At 36.3% G+C, this 18,024-nt stretch overlaps 2 protein-coding genes across 3 annotated transcripts in view; both read right to left on the reverse strand.

Moving 5' to 3' along the window:
• Window positions 1-230: 230 nt before the first annotated feature.
• On the reverse strand, window positions 231-5,387 carry LOC127979701 (alpha-N-acetylgalactosaminidase-like). Its single transcript, XM_052585306.1, has 9 exons — window positions 5,269-5,387; window positions 4,598-4,754; window positions 4,134-4,274; window positions 3,852-4,063; window positions 3,049-3,143; window positions 1,735-1,896; window positions 1,192-1,389; window positions 781-921; window positions 231-672 (listed from the first exon to the last, which is right to left on the reverse strand). The coding sequence occupies exons 2-9, from the start codon at window positions 4,750-4,752 to the stop codon at window positions 457-459; spliced, it is 1,320 nt and encodes a 439-aa protein (XP_052441266.1). The 5' UTR covers window positions 4,753-4,754; window positions 5,269-5,387; the 3' UTR covers window positions 231-456.
• Window positions 5,388-6,854: 1,467 nt separating this feature from the next.
• Window positions 6,855-18,024, reverse strand: part of LOC127979717 (glutamate receptor ionotropic, kainate 2-like) — a 37,349-nt gene continuing 26,179 nt past the window's right edge. For both annotated transcript variants that reach the window (XM_052585347.1, XM_052585343.1), the window contains 7 exons: window positions 17,381-17,587; window positions 15,803-16,026; window positions 12,618-12,736; window positions 12,244-12,461; window positions 11,738-11,963; window positions 9,117-9,367; window positions 6,855-8,801 (listed from right to left, as the gene is read on the reverse strand). In XM_052585347.1, the coding sequence (XP_052441307.1) occupies window positions 8,637-8,801; window positions 9,117-9,367; window positions 11,738-11,963; window positions 12,244-12,461; window positions 12,618-12,736; window positions 15,803-16,026; window positions 17,381-17,587 (1,410 nt within the window). In that variant the 3' untranslated portion in view covers window positions 6,855-8,636. The remainder of the gene's footprint in view (window positions 8,802-9,116; window positions 9,368-11,737; window positions 11,964-12,243; window positions 12,462-12,617; window positions 12,737-15,802; window positions 16,027-17,380; window positions 17,588-18,024) is intronic.

An 18,024-nucleotide genomic window follows, 5' to 3' on the forward strand; every position in this document is an offset into this window, starting at 1 on the left:
TATGGGATGAACACACTTTACACAGAAACAAAATTATTTTATAAGTATAGACTTCAGTGTCACATGATCTTCAGAAATAAAACATCAGGTATGTAGGTGAGCAGTAACTGTTGAAAAACTCATTTGGAACAGTGTGGATATTAACATTTATTGTGTTTTTCAATGCATTTCTAACCTAGTTCAAGACCAGAATGGATAAGATCCAACAGACCACACAAACATCCTCCACATATTTCCTCACGTCTCCAGATCTCCAGTGTTTATTTGAGTTTATAAGCAGTAGTACACATCAACAAACGTATCTTGATTTATTCGTGCTAACTTACGAATGCCAGTTCGATAGAAACAGTCCATAAAAAAACCCCCAGAATGGGTCAAGAAACATTTAAAACAGTAAATCAACTTTTGATTGGCTGAATGTCCCTGAGTGTGTAATTCAATCCTAATGGGCGGAGCTCAAAGCAGCAGGAAGGGGGCGTCGACCTCATTAGCATGCGGATGGGACTTTGGCCCTATCAGCTTCTTACTGAAACGGCCAGGCCCCGCCTCTTTCTTCCACTCCGCCACTGGATAGATGTACCACATGACCACACCAGACGGGTTTACAGACACACCGAATTCTGTGCTGTCCTTCAGCTGAGGCAAGAGCCGCTCGGAAAACACGTCATACGCCTGAGAGAGAGAGAGAGAGAGAGAGAGAGAGAGAGAGAGAGAGAGACTGTGTGAGTGTGTGGATGCCAGAGTTTGACCGGAGCGGTTCTTCTGCTTCTGGACACTCACCTCATAGACTCCAGTCTTGTAGCTGAGCTCCTTCAGAGACGTCTTGTAGAGATGAGGCATGTCAGATCTCCTGCTGAGGAACACCAGAGCGCTGGCTCCTTTATCCAGCGGCCGCCAGAACACTTCGATCCCGCTCTTCTCCTGAAGCAGAGTCACCAGAAACAATTATAATAAAATTATGATTATATAAAAAATTATAATTATCAAGAAATAACAAAAACCACAGTGTAAACTGAGGATTTATACATTTGACTAAACTGATGAAAAAAAATGTCAAATGATATTTAAATAAATAAAAAAACGGTGCCTAATTCTAAAAATATAGTAACTACAAACAACTGTGTAAATGTAACCCATATTTTCCGAGTAATATATTTATAATAAATAAACTGGGTCTTTAAACAGTCTCACTTTGATCAGGCGTCTGCCCTGGATGCCCAAGCGGTCCTGATTGATGCCGATGAGGAGTTTATTCTGCAGGATCGCTCGAGCGCCGTTGCTGATCGTACGCAGATCGTTAGACATGAAGAGGGGCGCGGCCATGATCGCCCACAGAGCCATCTGAGCACGTGATTGGTCCATGCTGAGACCGAAGTCACCAATGATCAGCTGAGGACGAGACGAGCGACAAAAGACAGAGATCCTCAGTCAAACGACAAATTAGGGACATTGACTTTCATTGTACAGAAAATAGTACAAAAATATGATACAGGTTCAAATTAAAATAATACAAATATAAAAATTATTTATATATATACTATATATATAACAACTATAAAATAAAAATAATGTAGAATAAAATATATAAATAATAATTGTCCCTTAATGTTGTTTTTGGAGTTACTTTAGAATAAATATTAGCAAATAGAGTATAAAATAAAAAATAAAACTGACAAATGATACAGTATAATGAATGAATGAGTTTGTTGTATGAGTTTTGTATTAAATGCTGACCATGTCGGGGTCGTTCCATTGACCCGGTCCGGCCACAGGCTGCAGGACGTCCTGATTATTAAAGAACCAGTCGACGACGTTCAGAACACTGTCCCACGAGTCCTGGATATCACCGTAGTTCCTCCACAGGTTACAGATCTGAGCCAGCAGCGTGTAGTTCACCTGAGACACCGCAGACATCAGATTACTGTACATTACTGTACTCTACTCTACTGTACTCCACATCACATCAGATTACTGTACATTACTGTACTCTACATCACCTCAGATTACTATAGTCTACTGTACTCCACATCACCTCAGATTACTGTACTCTACTGTACTCCACATCACCTCAGATTACTGTACTCTACTGTACTCTACATCACCTCAGATTACTGTACATTACTGTACTCTACATCACCTCAGATTACTGTACTCTACTGTACTCCACATCACCTCAGATTACTGTAGTCTACTGTACTCTACATCACCTCAGATTACTGTACTCTACTGTACTCCACATCACCTCAGATTACTGTAGTCTACTGTACTCCACATCACATCAGATTACTGTACATTACTGTACTCTACATCACCTCAGATTACTGTACTCTACTCTACTCCGTCACCTCAGATTACTGTAGTCTACTGTACTCCACATCACCTCAGATTACTGTAGTCTACTGTACTCCACATCACCTCAGATTACTGTAGTCTACTGTACTCCACATCACCTCAGATTACTGTACTCTACTGTACTCTACATCACCTCAGATTACTGTACATTACTGTACTCTACATCACATCAGATTACTTTACATTACTGTACTCTACATCACCTCAGATTACTGTACATTACTGTACTCTACATCACCTCAGATTACTGTACTCTACTGTACTCCACATCACCTCAGATTACTGTAGTCTACTGTACTCCACATCACCTCAGATTACTGTACTCTACTGTACTCCACATCACCTCAGATTACTGTAGTCTACTGTACTCCACATCACATCAGATTACTGTAGTCTACTGTACTCTACATCACCTCAGATTACTGTAGTCTACTGTACTCCACATCACCTCAGATTACTGTAGTCTACTGTACTCCACATCACCTCAGATTACTGTACATTACTGTACTGTACATCACCTCAGATTACTGTAGTCTACTGTACTCTATATCACATCAGATTACTGTACTCCACATCAGATTACTGTAGTCTACTGTACTCTACATCACCTCAGATTACTGTACTCTACTGTACTCCACATCACCTCAGATTACTGTACATTAGTGTACTCTACATCACCTCCACTGCTGCACTCACCTTCGGCGGGAGCCCGCCCTGGTAGGCGGGCCAGCTGCAGGAGTAGCCAATGGGACGGCCCGTAGCGTTCAGGGCCTTGGACATCATTGGGTAGCCTGGATTGAGGTGATCACAGAAGATCACGGATTCAGATCGATCAAATTCAACTTGATATGACTTTTTGTGATTATAAAGAGTGCTGCTGAATATGAATGATGACATATTTTGTAAGATACACATTTGATCTCTCTCATCTGTTTGAATGTGCAGCTGGAAAGACGAGCCTGATTTCAAAATAAGAGTCCTGTTGTATTTTGGCCTTGTTTATAATGAATTAAAAGTGTTGCACCATGCAGTTTGTTTCTGGATATTATTGCTAAGGAAAGACTAATTGTATTATTAGAATTAAATATTGTATATTTATAATGTATATTTTTATTTTATTCCATATTTATTTAATTAATTTATTAAAAAAATCCTATTTTGAGTACAAAGTTAATGACAACTTATAAAACAGTATTTATTTTTATAATTATTTTATTCTATACTGTTTGTATTGTATGTTTTCATTTTATTCCACATTTATTTAATAAAAAGTATAGAATAGAATAAAATATATTTAAAAAAAAGTTTTCTTAGTTGTCATTTACTTTCATTGTTCACAAAATAGTAAAAAAGTATAAGCTAGAATGAAATATTGTTTATTTATAATGTATATTTTCATTTTTATTCCATATTAACCTGTTTCAATGCATATATATACACAGAATTTGATCAAAGATCTTTTGAGTATTTTAAACCGTGATTGTGTGTCAGCGTCTGACCTTGCTCCTGGTAGGATGAGTTGGAGTAGCATCCGTCCAGCTTCAGCATGTCCACGCCCCAGTCAGCGAAGGTCTGTGCGTCCGTCTGGATCTTGTCCAGTGTGGTTCCTGGATATCCACCGCAGGTGTGAGTGCCCATGTCTCCGTAGATGCCCAGCTTCAGACCGCGGTCGTGAACGTACTGCGCCAGATGAGCGATGCCTCGCGGGAACCTGCAGCACACACACACACATCAGCGGAGGCTGGGACATGTCCAGGAGGTCAGGGGTCAGGGGTCATTACCTCTTAGGGTCGGCCTGCAGTCGGCCCTGACTGTCTCTCTGCATTGAGGACCAGCAGTCGTCGATGTTGATGTAGACGTATCCCAGCTCTCTCCAGCCGTCCTCCGACAGTCTGTCTGCCATCTCCATGAACAGATGCTCACTGACATCAGATCAGACATTAAATACAACATCAGATCACAGACTATCAATCAAAATGAGAAGTTTTGCCTTAAACTAGAAATAAATAAAAACTAATGCTGAACTAAACAAAAATAATAATAATAATAATTAAATAAACTAACTAATCATATTTTTTTATTATATTAATTTAAACCTAAATATTAGATTTTTTTTTTTTTTAATATTTAACTAACAAAACTGGCAAAAGCAGATTCTGAAATGAAAAAAAGCATGTGTTGAAGTATTAGTTTGAATATTTCAGGCGGAAGCTCTGTTTTCTGAACTCATCCTTCATCATTGCACCTGATGCAGTTGTCAGGGTCCATCAGGCAGTCAGTGTCACAGCGGAAGCGTTCCCAGGCCAGCCAGCCCATCGGCGGGGTCCTCATCAGACCATTCTCCAGAGCACAGGCGGCCGTGCAGAACGCCAGAACAAAACACACTGCCAAGCACTGCATTCCTGGAACACATTTTAACAATACAATTAGAATTTTAAAAAGGTGAACTGTCCCTTTAAATGAGAACGAGGTGAAAAGTGCCTTTAAATGAGAAAAAGGTGTACAGTCCTTTTAAATAAGAAAATAATTGAACTTTTAATTCAGTGTCTCTTAATGTGACTTTAGGAGTTTACACTGAAAATGCAATTTGTGTTTGTTTGCACTAATATTAACTGCTTCGCATTATGAAATGCTTCGAGCTCAGCAGTGAGTTTAGTATGTTGTTGGAAAGCTCGTGAGAAAAACACCTGGCCACACCTGACTGACTGTCACCTGACTCACACTCAATATCACATTTAATAACTTACACATATGTATTTAACAACACACACCGACACAATAAATGAGTATGAGTGAGTTTCTCTTCCGGTCTGAATTGCCTCGAGTAACTGATACAGTGCTACAGACTCGCAGGAGTCTCGAGGTTCTACAGAACTACAGCAGAAGCGCGAGCGACCGGGCTTTGACGTCACTCACCGGATCCGGATGTTGGGTCCTCCGTCGGTTTCTGATCGTGCGTGTCTGCGGAGCGGCTCGGTTCTGCTGCTGACCACAGCTCCGTGTGTGTGTGTCACGTGACGCAGAATCAGCTGACCGAATAACGAGGAAGTACCTCCTTCATAAAATGAGACTAGTAACTGCTTGCAAAACTTGATAAACTGCTTAGACTAGTCCGTTTTTTTATTATTATTATTCTTTACTCCAAGACTGATCACAACATTTTATAAGCAGTTAGGCTATGAAAACTTAGATTGGCCTCATTTGAACAATTTCCATTCTGCTAGTCAATCAAATTGTGACTTAAAGCATTAGTTCACTTCCAGAATAAAATAAATCCTCTGATGATTTACTCTCCTCCGTGTCATCCGAGAAGTTCATGTCTTTCTGCCTTCAGTCGCAAAGAAATTAAGGTTTTTTGGGGGGAAGTCTGGGGAAATGTGGGAATTAATTGTTAATATGTGGTTACTGATCAATATTATACGTCACTTCCCCCCCGTGTTCTGTTTTTATTGTACCTACTAGTCAGTAATAACAGTTATTTGCATCACTCGTTTCGTGTAAAATCGATCAAATAGCATCCAGTGGACAGTGATGGCAGAAACGAAGCTTTTCGGAGCTTTGAATCAATTGGGAAAACGATTCAGTATTCTGGAACGCGCTCCGAAGCACTGATTCGAAACAAACTATTCATAAAAGATTCGAATCTTCAAGCAGCAGAGTTTCGAAGCTTCCCATCAGTATACACGGATGCATTCTTCTTGATGATATGTTAGTAGAGTTGTGTCAAAATGTACCATTAGAGCCTGTAATATGACATGGCCAGTTTGATAAAATTTATTTTAGCTTTATTTAAATAAACTAATTTAGTTGATTAACTTTCAGAAAATTTGTATTTATTTAAATCTAGCTAAAATAGATCGATTGCAACCACTTACCATAGTTTTTTTTTTTTTGTAAATTCAATGAATATTTTTTTTCAGTGCACTTCACTTCATTCCAAATACTAATTTTGGACTTTTTAGCTGAAATTTTAGTACCTAAAAAACAAGTACTTTTACCCAAGTAACATTGTAAAGGAGTATTTAATACTTTTACTGGAGTAATATTTTATTACTAAAGTGCTTGATTTGTGTGCTGAATTCGTCCACCTCTGCTGAGATCTGAAGGCATTAATAATGGAGAACGAATCTTTTCGAAGCTTCGAATCAACTGAATCAACTGTTCCGCAAAATGACTCACTGTTTCGAATCACTAAAAACGCCACACGCTGGTGACGCCTGATTAGCAATAATCTATATTTAAAAAATCACTTACCCTTACTCACTTTCTTTTCTCTTTTCACTCTTTTCTGCACCGGTTTTATAGTGCCACCTCTTCATTTCCAAACATTAACCTTTTTGAAACAAATGATTCACAAAGCTTCAGGAGGCAGTGCTTCAATAGCGGCCATCACTACATGAATGCCCATCATCATACGTGGCATTATGTGTGCAAAATGGGCTATGAATGCCATTTCATACTGACTTTAAGCAACAAAAAGTCTAAGTGACATACACCACACGTTATACACAGTATAATCTCTTTTTTATTACAAGATGATCTTGAACAGTTCTCCACCTGCTGCTGTTTGCACGTGGTTCTTTCCCAAAGGCCCCTGTAGATTAAAGTCGGTCTGGAGAATCCTAGCGTCTGCTCAGTACAGTATTATACAGAAACTAGCCTTCAGAGACACACAAACATCAGCACATGGAAACAGAACATATGCTGGGAAACAACACTGCCTGCTCGTGATGGACGGATGTGCACCAATGTCTAACGCTGTTCGACCTACATGAGCATCAGACACCCATAGAAAGATTTACTACAAAAACTGTCTGTACAAAAACTGCATTTCTCTCTTTTTTTTCTTATAAATCTCTGTTGAATGACAAAGAAAGTCGAGTTGCCGGTGATAGACAGAATGGATGCTCGTAGAAAGGTTTCTAGAAAAGTTTCTCTAAACGACAGAACTTTGGCTTGAGTCGTTGATCCGCACAGACATCACTGCATGGATTTTATTGCTGCCTTCAAGTCAAAAATCATGTTGGAATGATTATATTCACAAGACGGAAGATTTAGAACATTTCTAAGTTATGATAATGTAATTTCTGAATGGTCAAGCATTTCATAAATTTTAAACATGATGTGAAAGTGATAATATTTGTCTTTTTTTATTTTTACATTGAACCAACATAAAATCGCACGTCCAGCGAATAAACAACGTTCCTTTAACGTTAGTGCATGGTTGCCGTGTGGTTATTTTGTCAGGATGCAATTTTTTCTCTAATGGGCTGTTCACACATGACGCGTGTTTCTATTCCAATGCAAAGTTTTGTTAATAATAATAAAAAAATAAATAAAAAAAAACATTATGGGAACTAAACCGTGTTAGGACAAAAGATGATGTCATTATTTTCACTCCCGTTTTGGTTATTTTTGGGTTATTATTATCTTAAGGTTCTAGTTTGTGTTTCAAAGGTAGAAAGAGGTAAATTTTTGTATTTTTTTTTTCATATTCATATTTCTGGACTACTTTTTAATGCCTAAATTAAATTGTATTAATCAAAAAGTATCAGATCACGAAACTGTAATTGCAAACATGCAATTTAACATCAATTTAGTCAAATGTAATTTTTAAGGGCCTATGAAATATGTTTTTTTCTCACATTCTGTTTAATTATTAACAAATTAACATATTTCTAATTATTTTAATGCATAGAAACAACTTAATTAACACTTATTTTTACAATCGCCTTTCTGTCCCAGTTTCTTCCAGTTAAACCAAACTTTTATTTTGACGGGTTGCTATGAGGATTCATATTTCAGGGAGGCTTTGTTTAACAAACTAACACAGAATATATTTTCATGGTTATCATTATATTTTATTATCAAAATATTAATAGAATGTTCCAAAAATTTTTTACCAAGACATAACTTCTTAATAAATGGAATTAGTTTTATATTGTATTAATAAGATTGCATGGGATGAAAACGTAAAAAAAAAAAAAAAAAATTCCGGAGGAAATAAAATAAAAAAAATGAAAGAATAAACCAAAAAGTGTCTTTATCAGGTGCTCTTGAAGGCAGCAATAAAAGCATCATCTGAGGAAAAACTGATTGGTCTAAAACCTTGACCTAGTTTCACAGAGAAAAGTGAGAAAAGCAACGTAAAATGAGAACACACTGAATCTTGAATGCTGCTCTGTGAGGGCTGCGGTTCTGAATCGCTCACGAATCCGGATTTCCACAGGAAACATCTTCGTGTCCGTCGTTTGGACGAGAGTCACAGGAGAGGCGTCCCGGCGTCACGCCATGGTCTCTTTCCCCGGGAGCCTCCTGTCGTTAAAGGTATGCATGTTAATCACCTCCTCTGTTTTGACGATGGCGGGCGGCTGGGGTTTCTGTTTCCGCCGCCGCTGGCATTTCAGAGACACCCTGAGCTCCTCCAGCATCACGCTGCAGAACGAGCGCTGCGCACAGAAGAGAAACCACAGACACACTGTGAGCTCATCTCAACACAGATATACATCTGCTTCAAGATCAGGCTCCAGCAGGGCCACAAGTGTCCAGGTTTATAGCCAAATTTCTTATGAAGCTCAAATATTCATAAAAGAACTTATTATTCTTTACAATGTTAGGGTTCAAATCCAAATGGTCGTTTTAGTGCTGTGAACTGTTCTACACTATATGTCCGACTGGGCTGCTGTCACTTTAAGAGCTACTGCTCTACACTATATGTCTGATAAAGGAGTGAAAGGGTGACCTCTGGTGTCTGCGTCTGGTACCTTCTCGATCTGCGCGTTCTGTTTGGATTTGTACAGCACCTCGCCGACGGCCACGAACACGGACAGCACCAGGCCGGCGGCGAGGACGATGAAGATGCCGCCGATGTTCTGTACGCCGAGGGCACTGGCCTCCTTACTCTCCTCCTCCGGACAGCCGTTCCCTCTCCACCACTTCTCCTTCATCATGTGCAGCTTGCCCTCCTCCTGCAGCTGCAGGATGGCGATGGTGATCTTGTCCCGATACGGAGAGCCTGCGGACGGAGACGAGAACAGGGAAGCAGCAGCGGGTTCACAATCTGGTTCCAGCACAAGTGGAATGTCAATTAGCCATTTTCTTCTTAAATAGGACATTATTATTCTTTAAAAAAGAGGTTTGATCTTTAAAACGAGTGAAAGCTGTTCTGGGTGATGGACAATATTCATTACTGTTATTTTCAGTGAATAATTTGAATTCATTGAGAAATTGTTATAGTTTTTATTGATACTTATTAATACATAATTAGTTGTTGATCATTTTAGTTTTACTAATTTAGTATTTTTTAATGACTATTATAGATTTCATTTATTTTATTTCATGTTTTTAAAGTTTTTAAGTAGATTTTAGTTTTTATTTGACATTTTTTTAATGTTTCATTTTCTGTTTTTAATATTTTTAGTTTTTAATAATATTTTGAATTAGTTTTAATCCTTTTTCATTTAATTTTTTTTTAAATATCTCTTTGTTATTATTGGTTTTTATTCAAATTTCCTTCATTTTAACTTAATGTTTTAGTAATTTTATTTTGTGTTTTACTGTCTATATAATTTACATTTTTATGCTTTTTGTTTAGATTGTATTAGTATTTTAAATTAGTTTTTATTTTTCAATGTTCTTTTTCATTTTAATTTTAGTTGAAGTTTAAGTCATTTATCATGTATTTTAATTTTGAGTAGTTCATGTGTTTATAGTATTTTTTTTTTTTTCAGTATTAGTTTGTTATTTTAGTACACTTAAATGATAAATTAATAACTGGCAACTACCTGAAATAAAGATATGTTTTTTTATTCATATTAAATTTTATATTATAATAACATATTTTTTAGTCAGCTATAAAAACCCAATATAAGTGACCCAATATTAATTTTGAAAAGAACATGTATTTAAATTAATAAATGAACAGGAAATGAATGATTTCCTGTGCTAATCGACACAAGCGCTGCTGATGGAGCTTAAGTCCTGAACATCTGTAATATCACACATCATTACACGAGCTGCATTCTTTGATAAAGCACTGATGTTATTCCAGGAATATGTATTTAGTGAACGATCACTAGGTTAACAGGATTACACAGAGGGAAAGCACAAACACGGAGGATTTGTGCAGATAAAGATGGATAAATATTGCTCCTTTTAACTGCTCTCAGATATGAAGGTTTATATAAAGCATGCAGATCTTTCTGTTGAGAAGAGGAGACTCATGGGAAATGAAACTAGAAACTAGAACAGACAGAAAGAGATTGTATGTTCAGTCTGTCTTCTGTGCATCTTTGAAAATATACTAAAATATACTATATATAATGTACACGACCGGTCAAAAGTCTTCGATCAGACTTTTAAAGAAGCCTCTTCTGCTCATCAAAGCTGCATTTATTTGATTAAAAATATAGAAAAAAACAGTGATCTTGCAAAATGTTATTAGAATATAATATATGTGTTTCTATTTTGGATATCTTTTAAAATATAATTTATTTCTGTGATGCAAAGCTGAATTTCCATCATCATTACTCCAGTATAAAGTGTCACATGATCCTTCAGAAATCATTTTTAATATTCTGATGTATTATTAGAATTATCAATGTTGTGCTGGTGTACACACACACACACACACACACACACACATATACATATATATATATATATATATATATATATATATATATATATATATATATATATATATATATAAACATACAGTATGTATAGGAAACTTATATTTTTTCAGGATTCTTTGATGTATAAAAAAAGTTTAAATTAACAATTAATTTATTCAAAAAATCAAACTTTATAAGCAATATAAATCTTTGCTATTACTTAACAATTTAACACATCCTTGCTGAATGAAATTGTAAATTTCCTAAAAAAAAAAAGAAAGAATAAAAATGTACTGACTCCAAACTTTTGAACACTGATACACTGATAATAATTAATCATATTATTCTGATTTCTGAAGATCATGTGACACTGAAGACTGGAGGAATGATGCTGAAAATACAGCGGAGCATCACAGAAATAAATTTCATTTTATTGTACATTAAAATAGAAAAACTTTATTTAACGTCATAATAATATTTCACAATATTACAATTATTCCCAGCTTTTTTATTTTTTTATCAAAAAAATGCAGCTTTAATGAGCAACATAAAAACATTAAAAAAATGTATAAAAATGTTAGATAAAATTTGAAAGAAAAAAAAAAGATAATACAGATTCAAAATATTACTAAAAATAAAAATAGTTTGTCAGTGATAGTAAAAGAGCACGTATTACTGCTCTAAATAAACCCTCATCATCCGTCCCTGCAGGATGCTGATGCTGATGCTGTGATGAATGTCTGACTGATGCAGAAGGGTGTGTGTTGTACCCATGGGTGTCCCCACGCCGTACGCCTTGGAGTCGATCAGGCCGCCGATCTGTGTCAGGTTACAGTTTCTCTGCGTGACGAACTCGATGGTGGTGGACTCCATCAGAAAGGCGTAGTCAGACGTCAGCACGCGATGGATGCCCTCCTCCACGCTCTTCACCATCACAGACTGACGCCGGCTGTTCATGAACTCCCACATCTTATCATACGTCGAGATCTTGGTTTTCTGCAGCGGAGACCGAGACGTTTATCCATTCAACTGGAAATACTATTAATATCTGGAAATATTGATTGGGATGCACTGATGCTGCAAACTAATGAGCCGCTTAACAGATGAAACTGAATCATAACTGATGAATGACTCTATCGTCTTCTGTAGAGCTGCTGTATGGATTAAAAATGAATGCTATTAGAAGATTAACATAGTCTGTTTCAGTGCAGCTGCTTTGAATCCATCAGCGCTGTAGAAATCAATCTGACATGAATAACAGATTCTCCTGCAGTACCTTGAAGAAGGTCATGGTGGCGCCGTCCTCCACCAGGCCGTACAGGATCTTGGTTTGTTTGGCCAGATCGTCGGCCGAGTCGATGGGTGACTCCATGCGCTCCACCGTCAGGAAGGCGGCCAGGTTTGCGGTGTAGGACGAGATGATGATGAGGGTGAAGAACCACCAGATTCCTCCCACGATCCTAGTGGACAGAGCCCTGGGCATCAGCTCCGAGCCTGAGGAAATAAATCAGCTGAACCCCTTCTTTGCATTGCATCAGCTCATGAACACTCGTTTGGGAAATGCCTGCCCTAAATGATCATTTCTCAGTAATTTGGCATCTCCTGTCTCCTACAGCTGTGTGATCAGCTCAGAGACGCTGATGGACTCACCCTGCCGCATGAGAGCGCCGACACCGAACCAGAAGCTGTTCAGCAGCGTGAAGTTGTTCTCCAGCACGTCTGAGTCGGGGTTACAGGGGTGAGGGTTATACCACTCGTACGGACTGAACCTGAGCCACAGAGAGAACATAGACTGACGCATTAACTGCCACAGCACACACACACACACACACACACACACACACACACACACTGATCAACACTAAGAACACACTTTAAGACACTGCAAGCAAAACCAGTGTTTTCATGCACAGGTTAGTTTTATAGTCCATTTTGCTCATGAAAGAAAACATATCTAATACACATCTAATTGCGTCTTTAGAGTTCAATTTCAATACATATTAATACATATTAAAAGGTTTTTATCTTCACTTCAGCAGCACTTACATACACCAACACTTACAGGTTTATTCCTCTCTATATTCTAAAGGTTTTCACTGAGGGGTTTGTACATAAATAAATAAAAATTCTGATTTTATACAACATTTTTTTGTAAAAACATGGCAAAAATACATATTTTTAAAGTTTGTGAGTTTGTTTCTTTACTTTAGCAGCACTTACATACACCAACACTTACAGGTTTATTCCTCTCTATATTTTGAAGGTTTTTACTGAGGGGTTTATTTATATATAATTTTTCTGAGTTTATACACAATTTTATTTATAAAAACATAGCGCAAAAGCATGTTTTTAAAGGTTGTGGGTTTCTTTCTTTACTTCAGCAGCACTTACATACACAAAAACTTACAGGTTTATTCCTCTCTATATTCACAAGGTTTTTGCTGAGGGGTTTGTTCATATTTCACTCACATTGATTTATACAATATTTCCGTCCTAAAAAACAGGGCAAAAATACATATTTTTAAAGTTTGTGAGTTTGTTCCATTACTTCAGCAGCACTTACATACACAAAAACTTACAGGTGTATTCCTCTCTATATTCTGAAGTTTTTTAATGAGGGGTTTGTTTAAATATAATTTTCCTGAGTTTATACACCATTTTATTCATAAAAATGTGCTAAAAATGCATGTTTTTAAAGGTTGTGGGTTTCTTTCTTCACTTCAGCAGCACTTACATACACCAAAACTTACAGGTTTATTCCTTTCTATATTCTGATGGTTTTTATTGAGTTTTTTAAAAATTTATATATAATATTTCTGATTTTATACAACATTTTATTCCAAAAAACATAGCGTAAAAGCATGTTTTTAAATGTTGTGGGTTTCTTTCTTCACTTCAGCTACACTTACATACACCAACACTTACAGGTTTATTCCTCTCTATATTCTGAAGGTTTTGACTGAGGGGTTTGCTTATATATCATTCACTCTGATTTATAAAACATTTTATTCCAAAAAACATGGACATGCCTGGTTATATATAAAAATAGATAAATCCAAAATCCCTTCTGTAAAAACCTACAGTAACATGTTAACAAAATCAAATAATTATGGATCTGGCTTCATCCAATGTTCAGATTTAAGTTTTGAAAATTATTTTGCTAATGTCTTATTTGCTAATTTAAAAATAACATTTCCGAAAACTTGTTATACAAAATAGTTATTTTAATGAACTGTGTTTAATCAGCTGGGTAAACAATGACATTTATTAGTCAAACATCTTGACAGTATTTATCTGTAGTGTCTTGCCTTCAAGACATATGATTGATTGTGCAGCATTTGTGGCACTTTTTCATCTCGGTAGATTATTTATATCCATATTGTGGTTACATCAGTTTATAAACAGCCACATTTACATTATTTTTTGATCTGTGTGTCGTGCATGTGTGTGCATTTGTGTGTGTGTGTGTGTGTGTGTATGTGTGTGTAATTCCAGTCCACAGACTGCATCTGGCAGGTAAGGTCACAGCAGAACTATCATCACACATGCACTCATGTTCAGAATAATAAAACAGCCTCTCTCTCTCTCTCTCTCTCTCTCTCTCTCTCTCTCTCTGTGTGTGTGTGTGTGTGTGTGTGTACTGAATTTGAACAGCAGTACAGGTGGATAAAAGCGTTCAGGCTCCGATTAAAGCATCCAAATCAAATCTTATTGTACATTGGGGTCTGAAAATGTGAGACTGTTTTGGACATCTGGGATTTTTCCTGCACTCTTAAAAATATAGTAAAACTTAAGTAAAATGTACCAAAATGTAATTAAATATTTAAGCTAAACAGTATTTAATTTTCCTGCCATCAAATATGGTGTTGCAATTTTATTTGTAATGTAACATTTCTAAAAGTGATTTGCAAATAATGTGGTATAGTGCCATTTTATTTATATTTTATAAATATTTTATTTATTAAGTTATGCCATAAAATGTATATGAAATATGTAATATTGTGCATTGTTCCTATTCTGGCTAATCAAGTGTGTGATTGATGCATTAGAAATAAAGCTAAATAAAGCGACTGCCGTGTGTGTGTGTGTGTGTGTGTGTGCGTGTGTGCATGTGTGTGTGTGTGTGTGTTTGTATAAAGCTTGTAGGAACATCTCTATGTGCGCTCTGGGATTTTGAAAAACTCTTCTGTGTGTTTAGAGGTAAATTGGGGCTTTTCTAATCAATACAGCAGTTTAAAGTCAATATTCCAATTACAGAGCAGAACAAGACGCCGTGAACAGAAACCCACTGACTGCTACAGTATATCAGCATCGTATCATTCAGAAGCAGAACACTTACCCAGAATGCCACACACACACACACACTCACTGTGCATATTCCAATCTAACTTAGGTGACAGTTATGGCTTTTCTTTCGTGTCATGTCGCCAGTAACATTAAACACTGACGCCGAGCTTTAAAAAGCACTTTACACCAGCACTTGTTCATCTGCTAAACAGAGCCTGATTGATTTCCTCTGGAACGTTTCAGAGGATTTCCAAATTAATAGAGCTGAGCCTGGAGACTCCTGTGAGACGCGCCATAAACGCTGAGAGATATTAAAGCAGGACAGAGAGATATTACAGTGAGGCAGATATTAGAGAGGATGAAGGGGAAAGTAACTGAGAGAGTAATTATGGGATATCCAGAGGGCTTCAACAGAACATCACCATCAGACAGCATCAGGAAACACTGCCATTCTGGAGAATTACCAGCAAACTGAGCTGAACATACTGATGGATGAATGAGGATGAAGACGGGCGTTTGGTCAAAGACGCACGAGGGTCACATGTTACCTGGCTATGACAAACAGCACACAACTGACACCCAAGCAAGCCAGCAGAATATACATCCAGATGTCAGGGGACAGAGGGTTGAGGAAGGAGAAGACGCCGGGGTTGGTGCCGTTGGGTTTTCGGTACAGGATGCTGATGCCCAGGGTCATGAAGGGTTTGGAGAAGTCAATCACCTTCTCTCGCACGTATGTGATGGTCAGCGGAGCCACGGCCAGGTCTGCTTTCTGTCAGCCACCAACAGACCAATCAGCACAGAAAGATTCATCAGGTGACGCTTTTTAGCTGCGTTACCAACCAAATGAATCAGTAAGTCAACTCTTGAATCCTAACCCTAACCCTAACCCTAACACCTGAAAAATAAAAATGGTACTCTGAATATGAAAGTAAAAGCACTAGTAGATGACGGCGAATCACTGTCGTAACAAGTGAATCATTGAATCGTTCGTTTCAAACAGCAGATTCACATGACAAACGTTGAATATTAAGTCAGCACAGCTGTAGGTTTGTTAATAACGATTCATACTAGTGAACAAAGATAACTTAAGGAACTCATTCATTCACTTGATTTGTTCAAACGACTGATTCATTTAGGAAACGAGGCAAGCCTTTATGAATGATTCACTGAATCACTGACTGACTTGATTTGTTAAAAATGCTAATTCATGCGTTAATCATTTCATCACATTAATTTTTCTCAAAAAATAAATCACACCAAACTATCACGTGAAATCAACAGCTCTAGTGAAGCAGTACATTGAACCAAAAGATTCAACTGAATCAGTTCATCAACTCATGAATCATTGATTCACTAGTCTTTTAACTTGGAATTGACTTTAAAAGTTAGTTAAATGTTTTTTTTCTTATTAATTATGTAGAAGCGTTCAGAATATATATCACAAATGTATGTCTGTCCTAAAGCCAGAAGCCAACATTTTTTATTTTACATAAAGCTGAAATACTAATATATATATATATATATATATATATATATATATATATATATATATATATATATATATATATATATATACATATATATATATATATATATATATATATATATATATATATATATATATATATATATATATATATATATATAAGCTAATTTTAAATATTTGAATAAAAAATTACTAGAAGGCCCTATATATAAAAGAAAATCAAAATGAAATTTGTGCACTCTGTAAGCATAACGAACACTCATCAGGATTATTATAATTAACTAAAACCAGAAAAATCATTTTTTGTTGTTGTAAGAAAGCTGAAATAAAATAAAAAATAAATATAAGATGAAACACTTAAAACAAATGAAACTTAGAAATGTTGCCTTGGTGAGTAACTGCGATACATTGAAATAGATCTATTAAATAAATAAATCTAAAGATAAATATACTAATAAAAATAACAAAATTAGTAAAAAAAATTGACCAGAATTAGAAATGTGCTAAAATAAATTGAGGTAACATTGTGTACTTAAAATTTAAATAAATTAAACTTATATTATAAAATAATATTAAAAACACATAGTAAAATTGCTAAAAACTGAACATATAAAAATAAAAGCTAGTTTAAACTCACGTGGTCCATGAGCTCGCGCACCATGCCGCTCCACTGCCCCGTGCTCTCCTCAAACGCTCCGTATCTGCCGTCCTCCACTAACCGGATCTCGTAACGGAAGCCCAGGATTCCCGAAAGCTCCCGCAGCAGATCCACACAGAATCCCTCGAAGCGCTCGTTCCCGTACAGAGGTTTATCTGACTTCTTAAACATGACGTACGGCTCCTCCTGAGACACACAGAAGAAAAACACAGCGTTTCATACAGCACTGTGTTTATTAGTCAGTGGACTGGCAGAAAATAAAGATATATCAGTAAATAAATGAATAAATGCATTTTTCATTGAGTTTAAGATGAAGATGAAAGCAATATAATATATATATTTAGAAATACAGAAATACATTTAGAAATACATTTAGAAATGTTTTAAAAATATATAAATAATAATTGTACATTTTTGTGACTAATTATATATATTTTACTTTTAATATTATAAATGTAGAACTTTGTTCCTTAAAACAATATAAAAAAACTTAAACTGAATAAACTGAAAGAATTAAATTACTAAAAGGATAGTTATTAAAAATTACAAAAACACATAAAAAAGAGTGTGTGTGTGTGTGTGTGTGTGTGTGTGTGTGTGTGTGTGCATGCACGTGTGTGCAT

Source organism: Carassius gibelio, chromosome A4 (assembly GCF_023724105.1).
Source record: "Carassius gibelio isolate Cgi1373 ecotype wild population from Czech Republic chromosome A4, carGib1.2-hapl.c, whole genome shotgun sequence".
Lineage (NCBI taxonomy): Eukaryota > Metazoa > Chordata > Actinopteri > Cypriniformes > Cyprinidae > Carassius > Carassius gibelio.

Excerpts from the sequence above, each read along its gene's own strand:
- LOC127979701 (XM_052585306.1), bottom strand. The coding sequence starts at position 4,752 with ATGCAGTGCTTGGCAGTGTGTTTTGTTCTGGCGTTCTGCACGGCCGCC. Across the intron at positions 3,144-3,851 it reads CTCATCCTACCAGGAGCAAG|GCTACCCAATGATGTCCAAG; the intron begins GTCAGACGCTGA and ends ACCTCAATCCAG. Across the intron at positions 1,390-1,734 it reads AATGGAACGACCCCGACATG|CTGATCATTGGTGACTTCGG; the intron begins GTCAGCATTTAA and ends TCTCGTCCTCAG.